Source organism: Lagopus muta, chromosome 16 (assembly GCF_023343835.1).
Source record: "Lagopus muta isolate bLagMut1 chromosome 16, bLagMut1 primary, whole genome shotgun sequence".
Taxonomy (NCBI): Eukaryota; Metazoa; Chordata; class Aves; order Galliformes; family Phasianidae; genus Lagopus; species Lagopus muta.
In genome coordinates, this window is record NC_064448.1 from 11,739,530 (window position 1) to 11,765,820 (window position 26,291).

At 43.5% G+C, this 26,291-nt stretch overlaps 1 protein-coding gene across 10 annotated transcripts in view; it reads right to left on the bottom strand.

Annotated features, from left to right (window-relative positions):
- Positions 1-6,491: 6,491 nt before the first annotated feature.
- Positions 6,492-26,291, bottom strand: part of ARHGAP40 (Rho GTPase activating protein 40) — a 44,521-nt gene continuing 24,721 nt past the window's right edge. For 5 of the 10 annotated variants that reach the window (XM_048963474.1, XM_048963471.1, XM_048963472.1 and 2 more), the window contains 14 exons: positions 23,015-23,208; positions 19,017-19,234; positions 17,656-17,731; positions 16,852-17,003; positions 16,228-16,393; positions 15,788-15,879; positions 15,581-15,658; positions 15,196-15,355; positions 14,389-14,471; positions 13,009-13,215; positions 12,599-12,739; positions 11,043-11,203; positions 10,022-10,077; positions 6,493-9,237 (listed from right to left, as the gene is read on the bottom strand). In XM_048963474.1, coding sequence (XP_048819431.1) covers positions 9,131-9,237; positions 10,022-10,077; positions 11,043-11,203; positions 12,599-12,739; positions 13,009-13,215; positions 14,389-14,471; positions 15,196-15,355; positions 15,581-15,658; positions 15,788-15,879; positions 16,228-16,393; positions 16,852-17,003; positions 17,656-17,731; positions 19,017-19,234; positions 23,015-23,208 — 1,891 coding nt within the window. In that variant the 3' untranslated portion in view covers positions 6,493-9,130. Of the gene's footprint in view, positions 9,238-10,021; positions 10,078-11,042; positions 11,204-12,598; positions 12,740-13,008; positions 13,216-14,388; positions 14,472-15,195; positions 15,356-15,580; positions 15,659-15,787; positions 15,880-16,227; positions 16,394-16,851; positions 17,004-17,655; positions 17,732-19,016; positions 19,235-23,014; positions 23,209-26,291 lie in introns of all 10 variants that reach the window. The other 5 variants (XM_048963478.1, XM_048963479.1, XM_048963475.1 and 2 more) reach the window with 4 other exon arrangements.

Genomic DNA, 26,291 nt, shown 5'->3' on the forward strand with positions numbered 1-26,291 from the left:
AAGAGATACCATTATTAGGTACCCTTGCTTGTAGAGCAATGATACACCAAGCATCACAACCAGAATACAGTCCAACATAAAAAGCATTATTTGGGATAACATTGACTGAAGTCACAGACTAGCAGTCATGGATCTTGACAGCACTTCTCACATATTTTTCAGTTTGCTTCATCCATTATCCACGCCATCACTGAAGAAATGTCCCCCATAACTCCAGCACCACCCAGTCCAGCTGGCACTGAAGCCCATTTCAAACAAGCAAGCCCATACATAAGTTCATCAACAGGTTGAAGATTCTAGACTGTGGTGCACTCTGTCACCTGGATAAGGTGAGGAGTGTCATGGGAAACCTGGTCACAGATCTGGCACAGAGCAGTGAGGGCAGGTCCCTGCACATTTCTGGACTAAAGTGTTTGAAAGGAATGGCCGTCAGCACAATTTTCAAAAGAAGGATGTCACAGGAAGGCAGCAGATGTCTATTTGCAGCCTCCTTGTTAGAATAATTAGGAGAAACTGACAACAACCCAGGGCCTGCAGCATGCATTCGTAAGCTTCATTTGAAGTACGCAAACACATAAAACATCTCATGAATTCCTGGGGATTCACAGTGTGAGCCCTGCAATAAGTGAGCACTCAGGAGCATCATGAGGAAAAAGTTAGGATTCAAGTAACTCTTCCTGCTGGGCACCTGATTTGTAACTGTTGTGTTCCACCAAACAAAAGGCAGAGCCACCTCTGCCTCTTGCCTTCACAGCTGGTTCTGAACAAATGACAGACAACTTACCAGCACAATTATTCACAGAGATATCCAACAGATAGGTGTTAAATATTAGCAAGGATAACACTTTAATTAAGGTTAATATTCTGAATAGCAGGGAACTGTTTGTGGTATTTCATATCCCATAGGGAAAAGATGGGGGTATTGTGCACCAAGGAATAATCTGAAAGGAAGCTTCTCCAACAGAAGCCAGTTTCCACGACCTGTACCTTAATGACAATCTGGCCCTTCCATTTTTTCTTTGGAAATTTTTTACAATTTGGACTTGCTACCTTGAATGTGGTGGACTTTCCTGGGCTGTAGAGCCCCACATTTCTTTAAGAGGAGCAGGATACAAAAGCAATTCAGCTCCATTCTTCAGCATGTTCTGCACTAACTCAAAAACACCAACATCTGTGCTTGAACATCCATAAACAGGAGAGAGGTGGATGCTGTCACACATTCCAGTTGACCTGCCCAGCGTCCCATATGGTTTGTAGGTGTTTCCAACAAACAGTATTAACTCACTTTGTTTCCTACAAGATACCGATTTCCAATATTTTTAACAAGTCCTTTGAAACATACTGCAATGCTTGCATTTATTGCTTGAATAGGTCTGGGGTCTCAGGTGCAAAGCACTGCCTGGGGTTATACACCTCTCCGCCAGGAACTTGATTAAAGAAAAAAATCCAGGCTGATACACAGAACAATCTTCCTAGTACAAGAAACAAAGCAATCTGGACAAGAGATTAGCAGAGTTCTCTCTTCCTTGCCATGTACACCTCCAAATGTTCACTTCTTGACAATGATTCAGCAGTGAAATATTGATCTACAAGAAAATAAAGTTTTTCAATGAGCCTCTAATTGCATGGCCCTACAAGCTATGTTATTTCTTGCACTTCCATATGTTCTTTTCTTTGAAATGAGCTCTCTCTTATGCCAAATCTGCCACCCTGCCTTGCTTATTTTTGACCCGTCACAGTTTAGAAACACAACTTAAAATAAATGAGCCTGGATGCCACTGGCTCTAGAGTTATTAAACTGCCTGGCATTGAGGAAATTGCTTTTCATAAACATCCTGAGCCCTTCTGCTTTTTTCTTAAAATGTTTAATACAGTGTAAGTCCAAGTTAATCTGAATCAGTCTGCAGACTGAATTGCTAATGAGAAGGGAAGATATATTACGGTTCAATATCGAAAGGGAGAAGTTAAAGGATCAAGCAGAAGAAAGAAAGGAGCTTCATAACACACAAACAGCATTCTTTCTGCCAATGCAGACGTTAAGAGCTAACTAGCATGAGGACAGCATGCTGCCCTGCACTGAGTGGGCTTGGGGGCATTAAATCTGACAGACCACACGAGGTCTCAGCAGCCCAGCTCCTCTGTCAGGGCGGAGATCTTTCAACCCCCCACAGCCATCATTGCCCAATGTACACCAAAGCCGATGCTTGAAAAATTAAAAGTAGCAATGAAGTTCCCAGACCTCATTCTCATTCCGAGTCCCAAAGAGATGAAAACCAGCTGACAAAAAAAAAGAAGCAAAAAAAAAACCCCAACAACACAACCAAACAATCTGAGATTGTTCCATCTTCATTCAACCTGTGAGTGTGCACCTACACGATGCCGAAACGAGGCCAACACCGCCTGCCATTGCATCGGTGAGATGTAAAATCTAGTGAATCTCTCATCAGTGATGAATTCATGTTTACAGTGCCTCTAAATTGAGGAAAATGAGTATTTCCTCTTGCTCTGGAGCAGCAGGACCGCAGCCTGTCGGGTTGCTACGCAACCGCGGCCTGCACCAGGCTGATAACCCGCCTGACTGCTCCTCGGAACAAAGCCTGGGTAATGAAGCTTTCACATGCTCTTGGCAATGCCTTTGACGGCTCAGCGCGGGTTTTCCTTGCGCCAGTGTGACAGTCACAGCAGCCACTCGATGTCCCCTCCAGCCACAGACGTCTCCGAAGCTGGACGGAGGGAACGCCCAATGGATAGCGATGGGCAGGATGGGAAAGAGTGGCAAAATGCCTGGCACACAAAGCCAGCATCCAAAATGGAGGGCAGCCATGCACACCGTGAAACGTGGCCTTCAAATGATGAACTGTCGGCTTTATAGATGAAGCCAGGCTTCCTCTGGTGCCCACTGACCCATGGGACAGAACACCCTTATCACACCACAGCACAGCAGGTACAGGTAGAGCTCAGCCAGAATATGTCTGATGGAAACTACCTTACACAGCACATACAAGCAAACCTCTTTTCTGCTGGATGAGAGGGTGTAGCAAGAACCATCACCAGAAGAAGTATCAGTTTCCCCACATCCAAGCAACCTTCCTCCAGCAGCCAGCCCATTTGCTTTCATTAGGAAACAACTGTGAATCAAATCACAAAGCCCGATGACTGTCCTGCACCCTGGTCTATTTCGATTCATTTGTGATGTGCCAGGGGCAGCCTCACCAAAACCCAGGGCAAACCTGCAGCTGCAGAAGAGCTCTTCTGGGGATGACTTCTGCTGGTATAACATCAATGGGAGGAAGGGTGTGAAGGTCAGGCACAGGAGAGCACCCACAGAATCCAGCCCAGCCCTGTCGAGGTTTGGGTTTAAGAAAACAACCCAGCTGGCCATGCAGCAGCCACAATTGCCTCGCTGGGCAGAGCTGCAGAGAGCACAGCATGAGTGCTTTCTTGTTGGAGACAAAATTATCTAACGAGAGACAATTATGTGACATTATCATTGAAAGCAGTGTGTGAAAAAGCTGTAAGCCTGTGTATCCTGAATTCGGCAAACCTCTTTCTCTACCTTTGTACTAAATATGCCTCATTTAGCCCGTTTGTTCTGTCCCAGCCAGCAGAGTGAAAGTAGGGTTGATCGATTTGTTAATTACAGTAATTTTATCTTAAATACAGACAGCTGAGTGTTCATCAAGTCACAAATTCGCCTGTTTGAGAGAGACCTCCCCCAGCTAAATAATTAGGGATAATAGTAAGTGGCTCATAATAAATGCAACCCACAACAACGCGCTCAGAGCACAGCACTGAACCAGGAGGGCTATTAGGGAACCCCAGGTCTATTTCTCCTGTTGAAGAAAACAATGCAATATCTTTAATTGTCTCTCTTGAAACCCTGGGACAGCTCTGCTGGTTTGTTATAAGTAAAAAGCAATTATTCCACTTTCTTACTGCCTCTTGTGTCCAGATAATGGCTTAACATTGAGCCATCAGCATAGATGATCAGCAGCACAGCATCTTCCTCTGCTTGCAGTGACAAGGCAAATACAAATTGCTGAGACAGGAGGTAACACAGGTGGGTTACACCCCACCCCACTTCTTGATGCTGTTAAAATTCCAAATGAGGCTCCAAATATTCGGTTTCAGATATATGGGTCTTTCTCCTACATCTAAGAATACTTTCTGATCACAAACAAAAAAAATCCTGCCCAAATCTCTTTCCCATCAAAACCACAAACCAGTTGTAATCTCTGCACATAAACCAAACCCTGACTGTCAGAGTCTGAGGCTGAGCCTCAAATCACAAATCAGGGGATATAGCAGTGCTCTTTCTCCTCTGTAGCAGTCACTGTGATAGCACATGTCCACCTACAACCACATTAAGAGTCAGATTCAGCTCCTCTAGCAGTGGAGGAGCCTGTTCTTCACTCGCATGATTGCCTTACCAGCTGCAAGACCCTGCTGCACTGAGGTAATGTCCCAACATCCTACTCCAACACCATGGAAGTTGCTTATGCTTCCTGTCTGGTCACAAGCAGAACCTGTCCTTAGACTTCATTTGCAAGGTAGCAAATACTGGAGGCAAGAGGAGCCTGCCTTTGGTTTTCAGCAAAGGATAAGGAAGCATTGGAGAAGGTTTCCATTGTCCAGAACAAGGCTTGGGATGAGCAAAGCAAGAACAGCAGAACTCACATGCATTCACACAGCTTCCAAAGCCAGAGGTGGGAAGGGAGAACAACCAAAATCCCAACAACAAAAAGAAGCACGCTACAAGAAGTACAGCTACATCTTCCATTCCTATGCATTTTCTTCCTCTTTCCCTCTTTTATCCCCTATTTGCTGTTTACCTCTTCAGAACATACCATCCAGGCAAGTAAGGACAAGACACATGGCAGCATCCATCACCACTTCAGGTTTCCTACCAAGAGCTAAAGAAAAATGGATTTTTACCACTTCTTGTTGTTTTTACTTTCCCTTAGATGGAGTTCAATGACAAAACCAAGGGGGAAAACAGTTCTCTATATAATATCTCAAAATATTCACCTATGGCCTTAGTTCTTTCTCCAAGGAGAAGGCAGGCAGGAATCGGGTGAACCCTTCTAGGAAAAAGGAGCTGCTCTACAGGGGGACTTCAGCCCCACAAGTCAGGCAGAAGAGACAGGACACTGGTGGTGCACCTGAGAGAGATCCAAGCACACATCCATTGCCCCTTTGGTTAAAAATGCAGTGACTACATGAACATTTCAAGGCTAAGATGTGGCCATGCACTGTAAGAACCTGAGTTATAACCATGTCGCTGTAAACACATCCAACTGTGTCTGTCTCCAAACCAGGCACTAGCTTGCGCACACAGCCCTGGTGTGTAGAGCCAGACAGGATTTGTAGGGAGCTTGAAAGTTTCATCCCCACAGACACAATGCAGCAGGCAAACACAGATGCCATTTGCTTTGTTTTCAACAGACAAAGAGTGCACTAGGAAAGGAAAGCAATGGACTTAATCAAATGCAACTCTTCTTGTTTGTTTTCAACTGTTTGCTGTCATTTACTTACTTTGCTCTGGGAAGCCTATTTATTTGTTCTCATCTGGCATTTCCCTCCTAGTGTTCAAACTCCCCTTGTTCCTGCACAGATCGTGTAACGCTGCAGTTTCTTTTCTCCTGACACAAACTGCTTACTGTTAGAGATGTGGCGTTTCAGTTCCACTTCACCCACGCTAACTTGAACCAGCATTGGCAAGATGCTTTTTTTTACTACGCAGTGTTATCTCAGCACACCCGACTAAGTTGCACACAGAATAAATACTGGGCTTTTGTTCTGAGCAGGGGAGATAGCTGTGTAATGATCAATCAAAAAATGCCCATGAGGATGAGAGAGATTAGCATTTTGATACTACTGAAGATGAATGGGAGAAATGAGCTTGATAAGCTGGTGTTTTCCTCAGATAACTGCTTTGCAAGCTTTCTACCGCCACTTGGATCCTCCCCTCATTCCTTTTGTCTTGAGACAGCACAGCAAGTCCTACTGTCCTATCAGTAAGACTGGACAGAATGCTATTTTTATCGTTTTAAAAGAAACAGCAGTGGATGGAAACCACTGAATATCAAACACTTCAATGTTACCTATAACCTAACGACACTATTTCAGCTAGATTCCTGCTCTTCTCTGCCAAAACGGCCTGCCCCTCAAGTATGTGTGCAACTGAGCACAGATCAGCAGAGAAAGGACTGAGGGAATGTGGAAGACCCCTCATGGGATGTGGACATGTGGACACCTGTCCCTCCTTACAATAGAACTTCATCCTTCAGAAGTTGCTCACATGTAGAGCTTGCAGAAGGGTCTTCAGCCCACCGTCAGGAGAGCAGCCACAAACTTCCTCTGCGCTTTCTGAACCCAATATTGACCTCTTCCTCCTCCTGGATTACCTTGCACAGCTACCCCGCAGACCATCCAAACAGGAACTTCAGCTGAAGCTGCAGCATGAAAGCCAAAGTCACATGGACTCCAGGTATGTCCATCTCCCCTAAGGCAAGAGGCAAATCCTCCTGGCTTTCACAGACTGCTGTCATTTACTGGGCTAACTTATTCCTCCAATGAAACTGGAGCCAAGCAGTTTGACTGCATTTTTATTGTTCCACCAATAAAATGAATTTTAAATACAGAATTGAAAATCTGTAAAAAAAGAAAGAAAAAACAACCAAAAAGTTATGAAAAGCCAGCGTCCAGAAGCAGGTTGTACAGCAGCTCTTTGGTACAAAATTAGGGGAAAAAAAAAAAAAAGAAAGGATATCCATCACATGGCAAGAGATGGTTTTTGTTACTGGTTTTTTTTCTGGTTTGGTTTATTTGTTTAATTATTAAACGTTTCCATGTATATTTGAGAACTGATGTTTGTCTTGTGAGGTTCTCCACGCGTGTTTGTCACAGCACTGATTCACACTGTTTAGTGTTCAAAAAAGAAAGTAAAGCCACAAAAAACCCACACTGCTGTTCACAGAAGCATCAATGCAGTGTTTTCCATCTGTTATGGTAGAAAATGTTTTTCAAAAATTTAGCACGTGATAAGAGAAGAAAAATGCAAGGATTTGGAAGGCTGCATTTTAGCCTGCAAAGCATCTTTGAGCAGGAACAGGTTCTTCTGTCCTTCTTAAGATGCTATGACACAGCAGGCAATTCCTAACATCCCTGGTATTTGCTCTGCACTGAGCTTCATCACTGCAACAAAGACTTCCAGAAGCAACAGGTGAAAAGGTACCTTTGATTTTTAATGCCCAATGTTAAAGCAGCTCCATGTTTCAAGAGACACGGAGCATCCAAGCTCAAGAATGACAATCAGGGCCTTTTAGGGCCAATTTAAAACCAATAAAAGGAAAAAAGAAGCATCTCAGGAAGCCCTGACACCGGGGTTCTGGGTTAGGGGTTAAACGTTTTTTTTTTCCTTTTTTATGCACTATTAGGTTCTTAAAAAAAAATATCCCTATGAAGATGACCCCTTTAGGCAGTGCACCTGCATTGTCTTAACCAGAAAAAAACAAGCAGACTGTCTCTAATATATGCATAATTTCAAGACATCAGCAACATACACCATATTCACAACAGGTTAGAAGGAACAACCTATGGCTCACCCATTTCTCATGGATGTTTATCGCCAGGAGAAGTTAACCACACAGACAGACAAGCCAGAAAATGAAGTGCTTTGACAATAAAAATCAAAGTTTGGAGATAATGAATACGATAATGAACAGGGATAGCTAAACATCAGCCTGAGAAACACAAACAGGTGGAAAAGCTCAGACTGCAATTGGAAGAGAATTCAGTTAAACAGAAATAACACTGGAGCTTGTCACTAGTGCAGCTAGGAATTGGCAAACAACATACTTTGAGTACACACTTGCAGGGCAGCCCTGCTTCTGCCACATGAATAAATATCCAACGATGCTTAAAAACAGTATAAAAAAGGGATGTCAGGATTCTCAGAAGCAGTGCGTGTTCTGCTCCCTGTGACTGCATAGCAGGATCCCTCCTGTGAGGTATTTCAGCACTGCTGCAAAGGAGAACTCTTCCTGCACTCGTCTCCCAGAAGTGCAGTCTCACTGGAGCTCAGGTCACACGACAGCTATGCAGTGACACAGTGCAATGCTCTGCTCTCCCTTTGGCTCTCTTCAGTCCACAGCGACCACACTGTGTGGGCTGAAAACAGAGCGGTAACAGCTCAGTCTGCTGCCACCGTAGTGTCCAGATGGATGCATGCACAGACCCCTGTTTCACCACACAGCTTAATTTTTGCTTTGACAGTTGTGTTCACACAGATGCCTCCAGAAAGAGCTTTTCATGTGGCCAGATCAGATTACTAACCTCAGATCCTTCAGAACATTTCCTTGGTTAACTGTTTGATATATAGGTTGTCCAACAAAGTGAATGCTTGTTTTATTCTGATCAACAGCAACCTACACATTTGTTCCTGCATTACCACCAGTCCTGTAAGGGACAGCTATCTCCCCATCCAACTGCACAGCTGAAAGGCTGCTATCCATCCCATATTATTTTCCAGGGAAAGACATTTTCTTGTGTTGCATAGATGTGTTTAACTGCAGTTATTAAATACGGGATTTATGTCCCACTTTTGGAAGCATCCTTTTTCAGTCTTCAGTACGTAACAGTCTTAGTAGTGAAACTAAGGATCACAGCTGCTGGTAACGTGCCACAGCCAGTCATGGATCTCACCAGAAGTGCACGATTAGTGCCATGGCAGCACCAGATTGTCTCTCCTTCAAAACATAGATGTGATCAAAAGAAAGAGCAAATCCAGGAGAAACAAATGTTTTACCATCTTCAGGAGGTGCTGCTCCTCTTTGTTGTAGAACAGCTGTAGCTTTGTTTGCAGGGTGTTTGGAGAGCTTTTTATTTATGAATAATTATAATCCCACAAATTCTACTACATAATGATAATTGATGCCTGTTACTGACTCCCCTGTTCACATGTGCACTTTTGCACTCACAGCCAGCTGTCCTGGAAGTAGGAAATAAAATTGGTTTTGCCTTCAAAAACACGAGCATCGTCCAGGTCTGTGACTGTACCAGGAGCATCTTATGGGTTTCTCTTGCCTTCCAAAAACTTCAGCCAAATGCTGTTTTGCTTATGTTTCCCTTAGAACATCCGAGGATATGATGGGTTTTGCTTAATTATCCACTCAGCATGTGGATTGATATGATACAAGTCTAAGAGGTAAGTGTCAGGATCCAGACAATGTTCACCTGTAAGAACAAGAAATACAGAAAGAAAAAAAAAGCATTTCTTATCTCCTTAGTCCCGTTGTTACTACTTTCCCCCCCTAAAAACTGGTATTTGCCCACATTCATCTTAATATTACAACCATTCAGAAGTGCTTCAACAAATCTGACAAAGTTCCAGTTCTTTATATTGAAATAGATGTGCATTTCTTAAAACTATACTAAGTCCAAGCTTAAATTGGTGAAAGGTACTCTAATACCCAATCACTTCAGCATGTGAACAAATCCAGTAGCTGAGACTAAGCTGTTTCCAGTATGATGGAGTTTTCCTTTCACAGATTCTGTTACAAGAAATACAAAGAGGTGGAAAATTCACTCCAGTAGAGGACAGTCTTTGGAACCAGCTGTAACAGGACATAGGAATTCCCTTCTACTTTCAGACCTCCCTAAACTGCTGCTGTTACAATCACATTAAAATTTCCTTTCCATTTGATGATGCTACCCTATTTCCAGAGGAAATCAGTGTCTAATGAACATCATCAGCTTGTTTAACTACTCACTTTGAGAAGCTTCCACCAAAGCTGATTCTTTTGCAAGACAGTTTATCAATAAAGGCAGGCATGTTGGCTTTGTAAAGGAAGACAGTTGCTCTTTGCCATAGGTGAGGTTAACCCACATTTGTTCCCTTTTCTTCTAACTTTCAAAGGCCCCTCCAACTCTCATCATTTTCCAGAACTCTCTCCTACCACAGGCTGGACATAAAAACCAGGTGCCAAAGAGGTTACTTCCAGTTATCACCCAGACTCACCAATATTGCCTCCCACTTCATATAGGAGCAAGTTTGTGCACTCCATGGAGTTGTTACTGCAGAAAGAAAAAACACAGTGAAGTTATCAAAGTTCCGTGAGAGGCAAGTTAGGTCGTTCAGTGATGTTTCTTCCAAAGCAACTGCTTCCAGTGCAGAGGTCAGCAATGGTCAAGGAAGCTACAAATCTATGCAATATAGCAGCCTTGTCAGTCCTCCTGAAGCATGCAGCTATCACCCAAAGTTGTGCACAGAACCAGTCAGATGTTGTTGCTAATGAGATGCATGTTACATACAAATGCTTTTCAACAAGATAAGAAATGCCAACATTCATTGGCAGCATTCCTTCAGAGTCAATGGCAGCTCCACAGAAGACTTTGGTAGCTGCTGCATCTTCTTACTGAGATCCCAGTTACCAGCTGACCCATATTCAGCCAACTCCCCACACACTCTCTTTGTCAAGATGTCTGCTGCCCAGGGGCACAGTCAGGGGATGCACTGACACTTTACCTATTGAACACTGCCTGCATGCCCAATGGCTTGAGAAGTTGTTTTGTTCACTTGTTGGATTATTTCAGCAATTCATCATTGGAGCACAGGAGGGAACTGTAGAGCTCCCTTTAGGGAACTCATACATTAACCCTGCATGCTGGAAATGCTGTTGCAGGCAAGTAATATGCCCAGGTGATGTTTTTCTCCAAGAGAGCTACCAGGGTTTCTTTTGCAGGGTTAATGTTATCCCACTTTTCTTTCTCCCCACATAGCTTTTCACATACTGCTGCAGCTCACTTGCCTTCCAGCAGAGCAGGCAGGACCACCACCCTGGTGTCAGCTTGAGCACAGTGATGGAACCCCTCAGCTGAACTAATATTTGCCTGCCCTACCCAGTACACCATTTATAAAACAGAGAGCAGTCTAACAGTTCAATGTGTCACCACATTAGCTCTACTAGAAGGCAGAAAATGCAGTCACTACATCACCTGACACTTACATATTTTTAATAAGCAGAGAAAAAGCCACTTGCCATTTCAGGAAGTTGACCGTGTTAACAATATTCCAGCCATTCTGGCACAGGTTCTTCTGAAACTGCTTCAGGACATCAGCAACTCTGGTAGCATTGTTCAAATGAACTTCTAGGGAATCCTTCAGGAGAAGTGAAGCGTGGACTTTCACAATCTTGGAAGGCTGAACAAGGCAGGCAGAACCAAAGAGAACAAAGCGCTTAAAAAAGTGCTTTGTTACTGGCAAAAACATCAAGTTTCAAAGCAGGCTGGAGAACGTGGAGAATGAAATGCACTCAGCCAGCTTTTCAGAGCATTTCTGATTGCTTATTTCACACAGCAGAGAATGGAAGCATCAAGGTGAGCATTATAAAGGAACCAGTTTATCAGTGCTGTGGTTGGGGAGCAAAGCACTGATCTCGATCAGTGTGTTCTGGTGCTCTCTGCTGTTCAGATACAGTACTGGCACTTATGAAATTAGATCAGTCAGAATCTGTTTTGAATACCTGTTTCCCATTGCCTGACAGATTTCTCTGTAAACTTTAAAAGCAGGAATAGGAGCTCAGGAACCAGAACAGTCTTACAGAGCACTTTAGAACCAAAGGTAATTTCAGAAGGGAAGCACTGAACAGTGTGTCACTTTGTCAAAACCGTTTTCATCAGCTCGTCCATGAGCCACCTTTTCAAAGCTTTTGTACAGAACATGGAACCATTCCAATTGGGTCTGGTCTGGTGCAAGGTAATTTTGCAGTTCTAGATCTTCTGCAAAAACAGCACTGCACACCAAAACAATGAGGAAGCACTGCTAGCACAGCTCCAAGCACAGTCATCTGCTGCATACCTAAATTGCACCTTCACTCAGCACCTTCAAGAGTGACGTGCACCTTTATCCAGGCTAATTGGGAGCATATTTCTCAGTCTGCCAAGTGGTACAGAAGGGTGGCAGATGTATTGGCCTGTGAGAATACAAATTCTCCAGCTCTGTAGATTTGAACCCTCCATGTATTACTTTTACTTGCAGGCTTCATCTTTCTCACATCCTTAGGTGTCCCATCATCACCACCCACTGCTATTGATACCTAAAATCCAGCACTGCATGATGTAAACTAGCAGTTACAGACTGACTCTAATTCAAGTAATAGTGCCAATTAAAAAGAACAACTGATATTCAACTAGATCGGGAAGCAGCACCCATTTAAAAGCCTCAGTTGGCACCAACACAAGAGGTGGAATACAGCAGTTTCACTTCTCTTAAAAGAGAAGAAACATTCTCTAACTCCTCTATACGGATAAGCAGCATTATGGAACAAAATAATTCAAAAGATCTCCCCTTCTTCTCCCTTAGGTGTTTTTCAGTCTGAGATGTATCCCAACAACAGGCACACTGAATCAGTTTTCGGTGGGTACAACTCGGGCTGAAGAGTTTGGAAGCTTCTTCTCATGGTTCTGCAGACTTTTCTCCCTCTTGCTGTTTACAAAGCGTCACTCCTTAAAGTTTCCCATGCTCTCATGAAAGGATTTTAAAGAGAAAATATTTGCCACTTACGAAAGGAACCAGTTTTTCCAAGTCTTATCTCACCTCTGCTTGATTCTTTTCCACTTTGTCTTTATCAGCATGAATCTTCCGCAGCAGATTTTTTAACCTTTTGTCACAGAACTGATACCTTTTACTATTGCTCTCATTGAGTTTTCTCACTTGAGCTACCAGAAAAGAGGAGACCTGAGCAGCAAAGAAGGGAGAAAACAGGAATTAAAAACAAGCCAAGCAGAGATGTGAATGCCATTAAAAAAAAACCCTTAGTCATCATTTTATGAAGCTCCTTAAATAGACAAAACATCTGCACACCTTGAAAACAGGTAGCCTTGGACAGGTTTGGTCTGCAAACATTTAACTCCTCTGGAATTTCCAATACTACCCTTTCCCCTACCCCAGTCCCAGCCAGAACAAGACACTGCTGCATCATACTGCAAAACACTGATGCAACTCACTGTCCAGAGCAAATCCTGATAATGGATCATCATCCGCACCACATCAGCTGCCCCCTCTGCCAGCTGTTTCTCCTTCCCTTCAGGAATCTTGTTTGGCAGCCCTTTGTGCATGAAGAGGTTTGGGGCCATGACTGTGGAAACGTTCCAGAGATTCATTTTGTTGTTGTTCTCCCTGGAGACTACTTTGCTGAGAAATTCAAGTAGAGCCTGAAGAGAAGGGCAGAGACTCAAGTTATTCATTCCTAATAACACCCAAGAAATTAAAGTTGCAATTGCTGAGGAGAACAGACAGTATCTTTTCTAGATACTTGTGAGAAAATCCAGTTCTCTAGACAGGAAGCATGGTAGCCAATTTCTAATACTGGGATAACAACAAATAGCTAAACTGAGCAGGGAGATAGTTTGCCCAGCACTCATGAACCAGAAGAGATGGCATGTTTGGGAAACAGATACGTTCGTATTTCTTAACTAGTGGCAATTTACAGACTCCAGTTGTAAAAGTTATAGAATCCAAAGACAACCCTCTCTTCCTCCAGTATCCTCCAAGTCAATTCCCAGGTGTGGGAAAAAAAATCCCCTTGGATTACACCTCTTCTGCCCTACACCTTCACCAGAGCTACGATGGACATCAGGTCATCTTTGATGGTATCCCATATTCCAGCTCTCTAACCTGTGCAGGGTGCTAAGTCAGCCTTGGCATTGTTATCCAGAAGTTGAACTACTTAGCAAAATAGAGCAGCAGTGAAAAGAAGCCATGCAGTTTTTATTCAATGCAGCACCAAAGAGATCCTGCACTGCCTGCAAAGCTGATCCACCAGCAATTACTCTCCCAAAAAGCAGTAGGAAAACAGGTTTGAAGTGTGTCCTGATTAAAAAAAAAAAAGGATAAGAAGTTATAAAGTACACAGTATTTTTTGATTTTAAGGGAAACTGCATCTTTGATGGAAAACAACAGCACAAAGCATGAATCAGAAGACTGAATCTCCTCTCCTATATCTTAGTGTATGACAGACAATAAAAGAGCCTTCCTCCTTCAACTCCATATAGAAATGCTTTAGTACACTGAGAAGGAGGAGTACAGTTCCAAACACGGTGTAAAAATCCCTCCAAGACCACACGGATTCCCACTGCTGTTCTGTTTGCACCCAGAAGGCAGATGTGCTACAGTTTATGTTCACTGCCCAGCCTGGAGACCTGCCTGCTGCCCCCAGCTCCCCCTTGCCCCATCATGGCTTTCCATTTCAAGTCAGTGAAATGAAACCTAATAATTTGATGTACATTATCTATATTCCCTTTTGTAAAAGCTGATAGAGATCTGAGAATGAACACATGGAACAAGAACATGGGTTTTCCAGTTAAATCAAGAATAAGCAGACTCACCTTTAGAGTGTTTCTGTTTGGCTCTGGCAGAATCAGGATCAGGAGGTTCAGAGCCTGCAACCTTTGCTTCAGGTCTGGAATATCTACAAAGGAAAAGCAACAGCAAGATTCAGGTTTCTGACACGGCTCTGACTGAAAACAGAACTGTGTTTCCAAGTCACAGGCTGAGAGCAGGGATAAGGCAATTACGGATGGTAGTGTTTTTCATCTGTAAAACTGCACCTCAAATCCTAGAAGTTAATTAAGCTCATACAGCCCTTATGGAGTGAATTATCTGTGTTCTAGAGGACCGACCAACAGCTCATCAAAAAGACTTCACCTTCTACTTTTTATTTAAAAAATATATAAAATAAAAGTTGCATGCTCAGCTGGCTCAACACATTTAAATCCCCTTGAGGATTTAGGCACAAGCCTCAAAATAAGACTCTTGCAGAAGACTGCTGCTGACAGACCAAGATCGTGCACTCCAGCCAGATGCCACAGCTGAGTCTTCATGTCCTTATTTATCAGGTTGGCCTAATTTATGCAGTAACACTGCAGCCTCAAATGAAGCAAAGTAATTTGTATAGGACAGTATTCCTGCACAAAAACTGTGTACATACCCAAGCACTAGCAACAAAGACTCTGAGGTAGACACATAATAGTACGTCACACCTCACAAAGTGAGCTCATATGGTAACAGTGCATATCCTGCCCTGTACTGCCATCAAATCCACATGCTAACAGCACACCTGACAGGAGAGCCCAAGGCCAGAAAAAGCACAAACTCCCCAGAAAACAACATAAAACAGGCAAAGAGGAACTTACTTTGCACAGCAGCAAAAGCAGGAAGATATTCTGCTGTCAGCAGTGGGGCAGGCAGCTCTCTTATGAATCTTTTCAGCAGCCCAGATACATCATTCTGGTGGACTTCATCCCAGCGGAAAAGGCCGCTATAGAAATCCCTTTCTAGCTTCTGCTCCAGACTCTAGAAGTAATAATTTAAAGAAGTATTACATGCCTCAAAACACATTCTATATTCTACAGCTGAACCTGTTAGGTCAAAAGACCGCAGATACTCCCAGATTTCCCAGCAATGGACATTTCTAATTGTACAGAGAAGGAAGACAAGCAGTCTGAGTTAGGCTATTGCTGGAGACTTGCTCCCTCATCACCTTTAACATTTTCAAAGAATAAGTAAAGAGCTCCGTACCTTGATTCTAGTCTGGGACCCAGAAACTCTCAAAATGCCCTCTGTTTCAAGTCCTCTCTTCTCTAAACAGGACAGCAGCTATTAAAAGAGGAAAAAAGAAAGCTCTTAGGTAGAGAGGATGAGAAGTCAGCCCCTCCTTATCGAGGGCCTCAAAGGCTTGCTGGCTCTGAGCATCAGAATTGCGAATGAAACGGTAAGAAAACTTACTGCCTGGAGTAAGAGAGGGACCTTAGTGTTGGGGAGCAGTTTTTGGTCATTTTCCAGCAAAGTGTTGAGTGGAACTCCAAAGAGCCTTTTCTCTACAACAGAAACAACATGTTTTCAATTTGTACCACCATTAATAACAGTGTCACTGATACTGCCAGCACTGCAGACTAAGATAGCACATTTTGTAAGCAGTGGAGAAAAAGAGGAACACTTGATAGACAAGTGGATGTGATAGAGGTAAATGTGGAGCTGTAGGTCTTGGTAGCACAACCCAGCAATTCCAGAAGAAACTGATTAAGGCAAAAACAACTGTCACAAGGTTTCTTATCAAATACCCTCTTTGCTCTAACACTTGAAATCCTAACTTATAAGACAACTCCAATGTTTAAAAAGGCACGAAATGGAAGGAAAAAAAATATTCAAAACAACTTTCAACTGACCTGTTGTTTTCAGTTTTGCTGCCTTGTTTCTCTTCAATTCAAAGCCTAGAACATCACAAAGAGCTGTTAGTTCAATAAGGGCCAGCGTGGGGATCTTCTTCATGTCCTGAGCAGATAGATCTCCAATCCTGGTCACTCCTAGTCTGCCCTTGGGGATCTTAAATTTCTAAAGGAAAACACACAACAGGTTCAGTACAAGCAGCACTACCGATCCTTCCGATTATCAGCTTCTGTTGCATCCTTACCATTGCTTACCATTAACCAGCTACCTGCACATTCCCCTATTTTCAGCACTAGACAAATAACCAGAATGACCTGTACTGCTACTCAACCCACCGCTCGAGAAACACATCCTCTTGTCAGCATTACTCTTTAAACACATTTCAGATCCCAGTCTTCTAAATTAATGAAAGCCCAATATCCATTCCTATTGGCTTGAACCTTGCAAGCAGTCCAGTACATCTGCAGAAGGTAAACCTTTGGCAAGTAAGACAACAGAGACCCATTGCAACACTACCACAGAGGACGTTCCCAAAATCCAATATATAATTGAATCAAACACCTTGCACCATTCTAGGCAAGACGACCTAATAAAGCTTTAACACAAACAATTCCTGTACTTACAGTTAGCACATTTCCATCCTTTATTCTTTTAGATTCGGTCAAGAATGACCCCTTGAGCAGGACAGCTGCTTGTTCTGAGTAGGCAACATCCATGTTGAACATCTCCTCTTTTCCAGGGTTTCGAACTGTGCAGGAGTAATCCTGGGCTTCTGCTACAGAGGAGAAAATGTCTTGAAGTTCAAAAAGCTAAAAGGTGAAGCTTAGAAAACGAATGCGTTAAATTAGCAGTTCTGAACAGATTCAGGGATAATCACTTTTGGTAACAAGGATCATAAAGAGTGCTGTCATAGCACAGCCTTGTGACTGATCAACAAGGTAAGATTCGTTTAAAGCCATAAACATAATCATCAGGTCAACAGTAAGATACGAGTATCATCTTAAATTAAAGGACATACCTATGGCCTTTAATTAACTTCTCTTTGTGCAATTGTGTACGCTGTTCATAGAATTTCACTTGTTCTTTGCCAGAATCATTTTGTTTGCATCTTTTAATTGATTTGCTGATGATTTAGCATCACCTTGAGTGATAATTCCTAACAACATCAGGTGCTGGAGAAGTTTACTGAACCCACAGCTGTGGATAAGCATGCATTTAAAAGAGAAACAGAATGTTTCTGCAATCTAAGGCAGCAAGCACCATTATATAAAGTAGTACACGTTATTTAATGGTAACAGCCTTCAAAAACAGAAACAGAGCTGCTCAAGTTCAGAGCCCAAACAGTACAACTTCTCTTCCAGCTGCAGCTCCGCTTCAGATCCTGCCTCCCTTTCAATCCTACTCCACTCTAAAAAATTCCTTCTTACGTTTCTGAACATTTGAAGTCCGCAGATTGTGCAACAGCAGGTCTGGGCTGGGCTCCTCTTTTTCTGTTACCGTCTCCTGGAAAGTAAACCACAACATGCTCATCTAAACAAGGTAGGACAGAAGTTATCATGACAACAATTTGATTTTGGGAGGAAAATGAAAAACAAAACAAAAACACACAAAAAGACACCTTTAAGAAAATGCTGCTCAAACTCAGGACTGTAAGATTGCTCTGAAATCAACAATTACTGAATGAATAGCAATTGTGTGACTTGAAAGGCAGATGGAAAACAGATGACTAGATGACTTCCCACACTATTAAACTAATCTATAATTTCAGATAATCAGCAGCTGATTTCTTTCCTTTTATTAATGCATTGCGAAGCTAACAGTACCAACCAAACTCCACAGGAGCTGGTCTCTGCCTTTGACCACAAGATCTCCTTCATGCAAAAGAACACACAAGCAGACAACAGCATCTAAAAGCTTCCCATTAAGGCTTTATGGTAACCTACCTCCTCAGGTCTAAAGCATGTTTCTAAATGCTTAAGGAGACATTTGACAGTCAGCTCTACTAACAAAAACCCTGCTTTCACTGGAGCTAGCCAGAATGCAAGGAAATATATTGTTACCAAAGCAACTCTTTCTGTGAACCAGTTCATAACACAGAGAAGTTGTTGACTGACAACTGAGAGCTAAGAGAAACCTGCAATAAGTCATCACAAATTGACAGAATAGTTGATCTGTAGAGGAGGTGCACTGTATGCCTAGAGCAGGCACACAACTGATGAGCTTACCATGAAAGAACTCCCAATTCATTTAGCATCTGTAGCTGAGTTGCATCAAAAAGTCACTTCAGAACATTGGGTTGGATTTAGTTGTTCTAACTTTTAAGTGCAAATATTAGCAACCTAGCAAGCAGGCATATAAGATTAAGGGTTCAGAAATCTCTGCCTATATGATACCTGGTACAACAGATTTCTATTTAACGTGCAACTTTAGAAACTCACTAGATTTCAATTGAGGGACTTAAGACAGCCTTGCAGCTGGAATAAAACGTCACTGGGACAAAGGAAACACAAGAGGGCTCCAAATGACATCAGTGCTCCACAAGGCTGTGGTGCTGGAGGAGCTGTGCAGCCTCCCAGTGGTCTCTAAGAAGATATGAATCTGTGTGATTCGTAGCAATTCTCTCTCAGTGCTGCAACCTAGATGCAGAAATTCCACAATCTCAGCTCCATTTCAGCATAAAAGATGAAGCTGTCAGCCTTGGAAATGAAAGCAGCCCTGGGCCCAGACGGCCACAGGGCAACAGGGCAACAGAGCATTTCAGGAGCTTCCACTCAATCAGCCAACATACCCCAGAGCCGACCACTCCAAAAATGTCTCTGACATCCCTCACAGGAGGTTTGTTCTTCCTCCTCCGTGAGCGGGAGTAGGTATCCAACCTTCGCTGCACGGCTGCAGCCTGGGTCTTCGTCAGGGTGGAGAGCAGCGCGTTGTCGTTCTCCGAGGCATGGTCCCCAATGAGGTCTGAGAGCCCCGCGTCCTGGAGCCACTCTGCTTCAGCCTCTCCCTCTGTGAAGCAACGGATGGGGAGGGGGAGCGAGAAGAGAAAGAAAAGCAATTTGAGGGCTTGAAGCATCAGCAAACCAGAAGGCTTGGCCCCAGGGGTAGCGAGACATCACTGGAAGTCACGGCTTCTGGGGGATGCCAAGGCTGTTCTCCAAGATCTCATTTTATTTGTATGCACCTCGCTACTCCTTTATTGTGTTATACTTTTAAGTGCATTGCTACCCACACGGTCATTCAACAACAGCAGAAGTATTATTCTTACTCCATACATTCACTCTATATCCACATCTACTCAAAACACCACTAAAATTAAAGACCATTCCTGTTCCAAAGTGAAGTGTGAGAAGCCTGGAGACAATAACAGCAGCATTATTCTAACAAGCTTGCTTCACTCCTTTCTTCAATATAAAGCTGCACCTCAAACACAGAAGGATGCCTCTCTTATTGGATGTGCCTTTCATGCAAGTGAGAAAGCGCCCTGAGAAGGCAGTTACTTGAAATCCAGGGATAAAAGCAGCAATTTAGGAAAAGCTTTTACAGAGTGAACACCAGAGGGCCTGTGCCCCTTTTCAGTTCTAGGTACCACATTCATTCACTGCCGGCAGCTCCAGCACAGCTCCAAGGTCATAGTGAGAAAAAGAAAAATCACAACTGAACTGACTGAAAGGGAATACTTCATTCCCATTCTTCCTTCCTGAAGGAAAGTATTTCTTCTACCATCACAGCTGCTCAGGCACGATTTCATGATTGTTGCATCCCTAATGAAGCCACATAGGTCTTTCTGTGAGATTAAATCATTTAACTTTTCTGGGGAGACCAATGTTCTGTCACAGCACCTGGAAATATCCAGGCTGAAAAGAGTTGAGCAGAGCAACAACATCTTTTTTGCAAGTTGCATGAAAGCAGAACTCTGTTCAGCATCACAGCACTGTAAATAGAGCTGGACCTGCAGCAACCTGGCTAACCTTCCTATGTGATCTTAAACTTTGGTTACTTATCATGTCCACTTCTACAGAAGCTGACAGCATCCCCACAGGTCCTGCTCGGCTGGGTGCAGCTCCTCACACGTGTGTAGGGTTGGACTCCTGGCCCTGTTTAGGAATTCTCCTGTACAGATCTTTGTCCTATTTCCGTGATTTCACAGAAGCTCAGTGTGCAAAAGACTTCTCAGCTATTTTTTCCTTGGGAACTACAGGAAGTTGGTGTATTGCTTGCAAGTTTTGAGAATATCCAAATCCAGTCATAACAGGAAGCTAATGCAATACACAATACCAACCAGAAGACCATAAATCGGACATCCGTTGGAGCCTAATGCCCCAGCTGATGCCAAAGCACCTCAGATGTTAATTTATCCACTTAACTTAAAGTATTTTTGGCCTGATTATGTTTACCGGTAGCACAAAGGGAAACAATTAAAATAGGTTATTTATGGGGAGAAGAGGAAAGCCAGAGTGGAGCAGGCCTGAACTGAGAAGTCCACAGAAGTTTGGCTGTGGATTGAAGCCTGGAGGGTTGTTAATATTTGCTTTGTGAGATCCAGATAAGTAACATTTGGGAGACACGACTGGGAATAAATATGCAAAACTAAAGAACACCATTTGCAAGAACTTATTTGAAACATGAGCTAACCAAAACCAGAATTTGTAACAGTAATTATGTTCCATTTCAGAGAAACTGAATGACAGCCAAGCGAATGCAACATCAAACAAAATATTAAGAGAAACTTCCCACTTGTTTTTCAAAGGAAGAGGAGAATCAGTGTTCGCAGACGCTTCTCAGACACGACTACACATTACAAGGGTAACAACAGATATTTCAGTGCCACCACCACACACACTGCATACATTATCAATCTGCTGTGCCGTCAGACCATGGAGCCAGCTGGAACAGGCAGGTAGGGAAGAACTACACTGCTCTTGGAAAAAGGAAAAGGCTCCTTTTTGCTTGTAGGGAAGGCCAGAAACAGCAAATACCAAAACCTTTCTGCTGACCCAGTTCTGTCAGGCTGTACTCCTGCCTTCTGCTAACAACTGGTCACAGGCAATTTCCCATTGTGCCACCCCTGACAATGCTCACGCAGGAGACCAACGTTTCCAACTGGGTCAGCATTTTTGCAATGCCTTATCTCCACATAGCCTCCACGCCGTCTCCTTTTTCTGATTGCAATCAGGGATTTGTCACACTGAGCCTTACCACCTCCAGACAGAGCTGCTAGCTGCTGCCCTGGCACGGCTTCTCGGGCGGTATGCAAACAGCCACAGCGCCTTTGGCTCAGAGCATCCATGCTGCAGTGCCACCTGCCAGCGCTCTGACCGGAGACTGCAAAGACATGAAAGCAAGAAGGCACCAGCCAAGCCCGGCTCCCTGCACCAGCCTGAAGGTTCCCCTCACTACTCACGCTTTGAGCACCACACACATTTGACTGAACTCCTTCCTGAAGGCGCCCACAGGCTGAGCACACCGCACTTCTTCCCCAGCCTGCTAGGAAGGCTTCGTGACTCGGAGCATTATTTCGAGTCTGTCCAGTTACAACTGCTGATTAACCAGATAGCTCTTACCTATGAGATTAACACACAGCATTAAAGGAAACTTTTCCTTGTGTCCCTGCTTACACGCAGCTAACAGATTGCCTCTGTTTTATTTCAAATACGAATATTTTGGATATTCATATGTCAGATATCCTAGTCAGCCTTTCATCTAATGGCATGGGGCTGCTTCTCCAGAGCCTCCTCCCCGATGCACTCAGTTTCTGAGTCACTTCTTTACCTCTTTCAGTTCTGAAGCCCTTAAATCCTTTATGGAGGGACAATGGCAGTGAGCCTTGAAGTTCACAGTGCCTTGCTCAATGTGGTCAACAAAGACAACCTTCCTGCCCCGTTCTCCAGGGCCCCTTTATGACCCCAGGATAAACGTTTGTCCTTCCCAAGGGCATCACAGTAGGACTTCCACTCAAACACTTCTCCATTACATACATGGATCCTCCCCGAGCCAGAACGACAGCTGCAGTCACAGCCCAGAATGGACACAGGCAATGTGTGACCCCAATCCATGGGACCACTTGGTGCTCATAGTTCATTGCTCTTACAGCACCACAGGATGATATACTTCTCATGTCAGAAGGCAATTGGTCCAGATTCCAATTAGTTCAGGATTCTGGAATCACATCAATGCTACAGAAAACCTATTAGAAACATCCAATGTACAAGAAGTGGTCTTTAAAAGAATAATAATAATTTAAAAAATTTAAAAATCAACAAGACCATATGTGGATGTACCCAAGTAATTCTGGACATTTATTATGGTTCTTTGAACAATGAATCACAGGAGGAAGTCTGTTTTCCACAACAGCAGCTCCTGTAAAAGCCACTGTGGTGAAGTCTCAGAACCACGCACACAAACAACCCCTCCTAAATGCTGCTGGCTGTCAAAGCATGCTCACCACACAGCTACCTCCCAAGAAGAGCACCAGCACTCAGTGGCAGCTGCTTGAAAAAGTCTGGAGATTGGAACATATTTAAAACCAATCTTGAGAGTCAGCTTTTTATTCTTTCTTTTTCTTATTGGAAAGTGAAAGTAGATGAAGCCAGCACTCCTTTTCTGTAGGGAATTAACCATCTTCCAATGAAAAAAAATACACATCTGTATATAGATATGCCTGTGGTTTGACAGGTAACATTCTAACCGTGTGCCAACAGGTTTTTCAATCACTCAGGTGCATAAGAGAATTTTTGTAGACAAATACCTTCCTTCCTCCCCTCAGTCCCAGTGTTTTTGGCAACCTACCCTCTTGTGTTTTGACTTCTGCAAGGCTGCATTCCTCTTGCTCAGCTTCAGCGCTCTGTTTAATGTTCTCTACTTCCAGCCAAAAGCTCTCCATTGGCAAGTTGTCTACCCTGGTAGTCATGTCCTCTGACAATGGGGAAGCCAAAGAGCTCTTCTGAGGAAGCTGGTTCATTTTGCAAGGACAATTTCTGGTACTGAGAGAGGAAGAGATAAGGAAGAGAGATTAAGATACATGTGATTCAGGTAGGCATTCACAATACATCCATCTTCGTTGTTAAATGGCTGCAGCCAAACAGAGGTAAGTGCTAGACTTCTTTTTTTAGTGTTTGGCAATAACAGACAAGGTTGAGATCAAATCCTCCAGAGGAGGGGAGATACCTACTGCCCCATCCCACAGGAGGACACAGTGACAGCACAAGTTTTCCTGTGCTGCCCTTCCAGCAGCCCAAGATACCACCTGCCATTCTGAGCCCCAAAAGCTTGCACAGACATTCTGCACTCACAGCCAAGGCGCTTCCAGCTTCACACACACACGCTCTGCTTATCAGGTGAGTCTGACAGCTCCCAGCCTCAGCACAGCAACCTCGGGAGGCTCGTCCTCCGTATGCAAAAATGGACACAGCTCCATACACTGCAGTTCAGCTCATGCAATAAACAGCTCAGAAGTTTGAGGCCCTTTTTTCCTGCCCAGACCAGATTTTTCAGCTACAAAGCAGTAGAAGAGTCCTCAGAAACACAAAGGTACAGCATTTTCTTATTGTCCTGCTGATTAATTCATGGCCAGCCAAAGTCCCAGACTGGGACTCAGCCATGCTTTCAGCCTCTCTGTAGGAAGTTGTGAGTTTCTCATTATTTAATAAAATAATGCCTCTCCTAAAACAAATTTTAATTCTCTTCAAAGGGCTGTAACTCATTTAAATCCTGCTGTACAGCTTTTTAAAAGACAAGGGAGAAAAAAAAAAAGGAAAGGATAAGCACACCCTGCTTATGTAAACCCTCTATGGTTCAACTTACGATACACAGTTCAAGAAATTGCACACTACAGCAATGCTGGCTGGTTTGAAAAATGTTGCCAGGAGTACCTATGAACAGCCACAGCCACCAAACAGATCAGAACTGCTTTCCAATTGCATGGCAGAAGAACAGATCAAGCCTTATGCCTTGAAAAACCATGATGACAACACCACCACCCAAATCAATTTCCCCTCCCAGCTCAAGAAGGACCAAGAAAGCTACTGGTGGCAAAATACCTGGAAAGTTTAAGTTCCCTTTGTGCTGGAAAGCCATTACCAGCAGTTCTGCTACTAAATTATAAGAAGCATTTCAGTTCTTAAAATACTAACTTTGCAGACCTGACAACTGGACGGGACATGCTGTAGGATACTCTGTGCTTCTGGATACACGTGTGACTGCATACTGTGCCTACATTTTTCTTACAAGCATGTAAGCAGCCTTTCTCTTCTAAAGGTCAAACCAAAAGCGATAACCATCACTGCAGGAACATCTGGAGCCAGCAACAGCACTGAGAACACAACTAAGAAGTCTGCTGTTTGTTTTACAGGGACACAAAAGTTAAAGATTGAAAAGAGCACTTACATCACACGGCCCAGCTCTGATGATGGCAGAGGTGCCCCATCTGCTTATTATCCATCCCCATCTTTTTTCCCTCTCGCTCCTGGGTCTCCAAATAACAGCCTTGCAGCTGAGATTCCACTCCACAGCCTGGCAGTGCACTTCAATATTCCAACCAAGATTTTTATTTCTTTTTAACTCTCATAGTTCACAACCATTTTTCACAGTTACCATCACAAATAATGATTTTCCCTTTCAAGTTTTCAAGATAAGTGAATTGCATCCATTAGGATAAGGAGTTTGGAGATGTTACACTTAAGATTAGGAATCAAAATTTTAGATCACTTGGCTTGTATTAACTCTTCATCTTTAATACTTCTCTGTGTCTCCTTGCGTAGCTGACAGCTTTCCCTGAAGAGGATTAGGTTTAAACAAAGTCACCTTGCCACCATCAAAAAGCCCATTTCAAGGTAACATTGCCTGATATCCCATTAGAATGTTGTTACATGGCAGCCAAGAGAAATCACCACTTGCAACATGACATTAGGAGAAGGATTTTTGATCATATCAAGGAACATGGTTTTGGCCAGCATCAATACCAGAAGCACCATGGCAGCCAAATTTGCACTGAAGAGCAGTCTCTCAGGGCATAACACTGAGCAGGCTAAGGAACTGTCTCACAGGTTGCCCTAATTGCTCTGCTAAAAGCATTTAGCAGGCACATAACTACTCTTCCTGTCATAAGATGCTGCACTACGCCATAGTGGGTGTGATCTTATAGATCTAAGTAGCTGCATCTAGTGCTTTGCCTCCATGCTCAGCCCACTTAGAGCAGGCTCATCTAGCATCCCAGAGATCTCCGTGGTTCCAGGCCAAAGCAGAACTGACATCCAGGTTGGCAGAACCTGCCTGAGAACCAAGCAGCAGCTCGCATCAAGTGCCTGCTCAGCAGGAAGCCTGCAGCACACGTAGCTATGGCAGTGCCTTCCCTGCACCTGCCACAGGTCTGCCTGGGAAAAAAAACAAACAAAAAAATCTACCAGCACTGTAAGCCATGTTGGGCACGGCTTAACCAAGGCTTTGACTGAGTGGAGTCACACAGCAAGCATTAGGACAGATTCATGGTGTATGTCTGAGAAGGGTCCCAGCATCCTTACAGCACAGGTCATCAGGCAATACTTTTGCCACCCACCAGCTATTTCTGATCTGCCAGCACTTTCTGTCCATATATCATGGACATATATGTATCAGTACAATGTAATACTGGTCCAAGGACTGTTTTGACAGACCACAGTGAGATGCTGTAAGCACTCCTGTCCTCTCCATCCTGTGCTTCTCTACCATCCACTGTTAACTTCCTTCCTTCTACTGCTGGGAATTCACATCACCTGGCAGTTCCTGCACACAGAAGCTCCCCTGCTAACCACATGCTGCATCTCTTGTAGGAGAGCCATATCTGAACTACCTGTAGGTTGAATAATCCAAAAGCCATCTTAACTTTTTTCTCAACATCCCTGTGGAGTGATGCACTGAATCTATTTCACCAACGTGCAGGATGCTAATCTCACAAAGCAGCTCTACACAGCATTACCAGAATCCAAAACCCAGCTCTACACACCCTAAGCTAACACTATCGTTCCAGTCTTAAAGAGCAACATAAAGTCAGGCCTTGAAATCTAGAAAATGCCTTATTTTCTGGCTTATG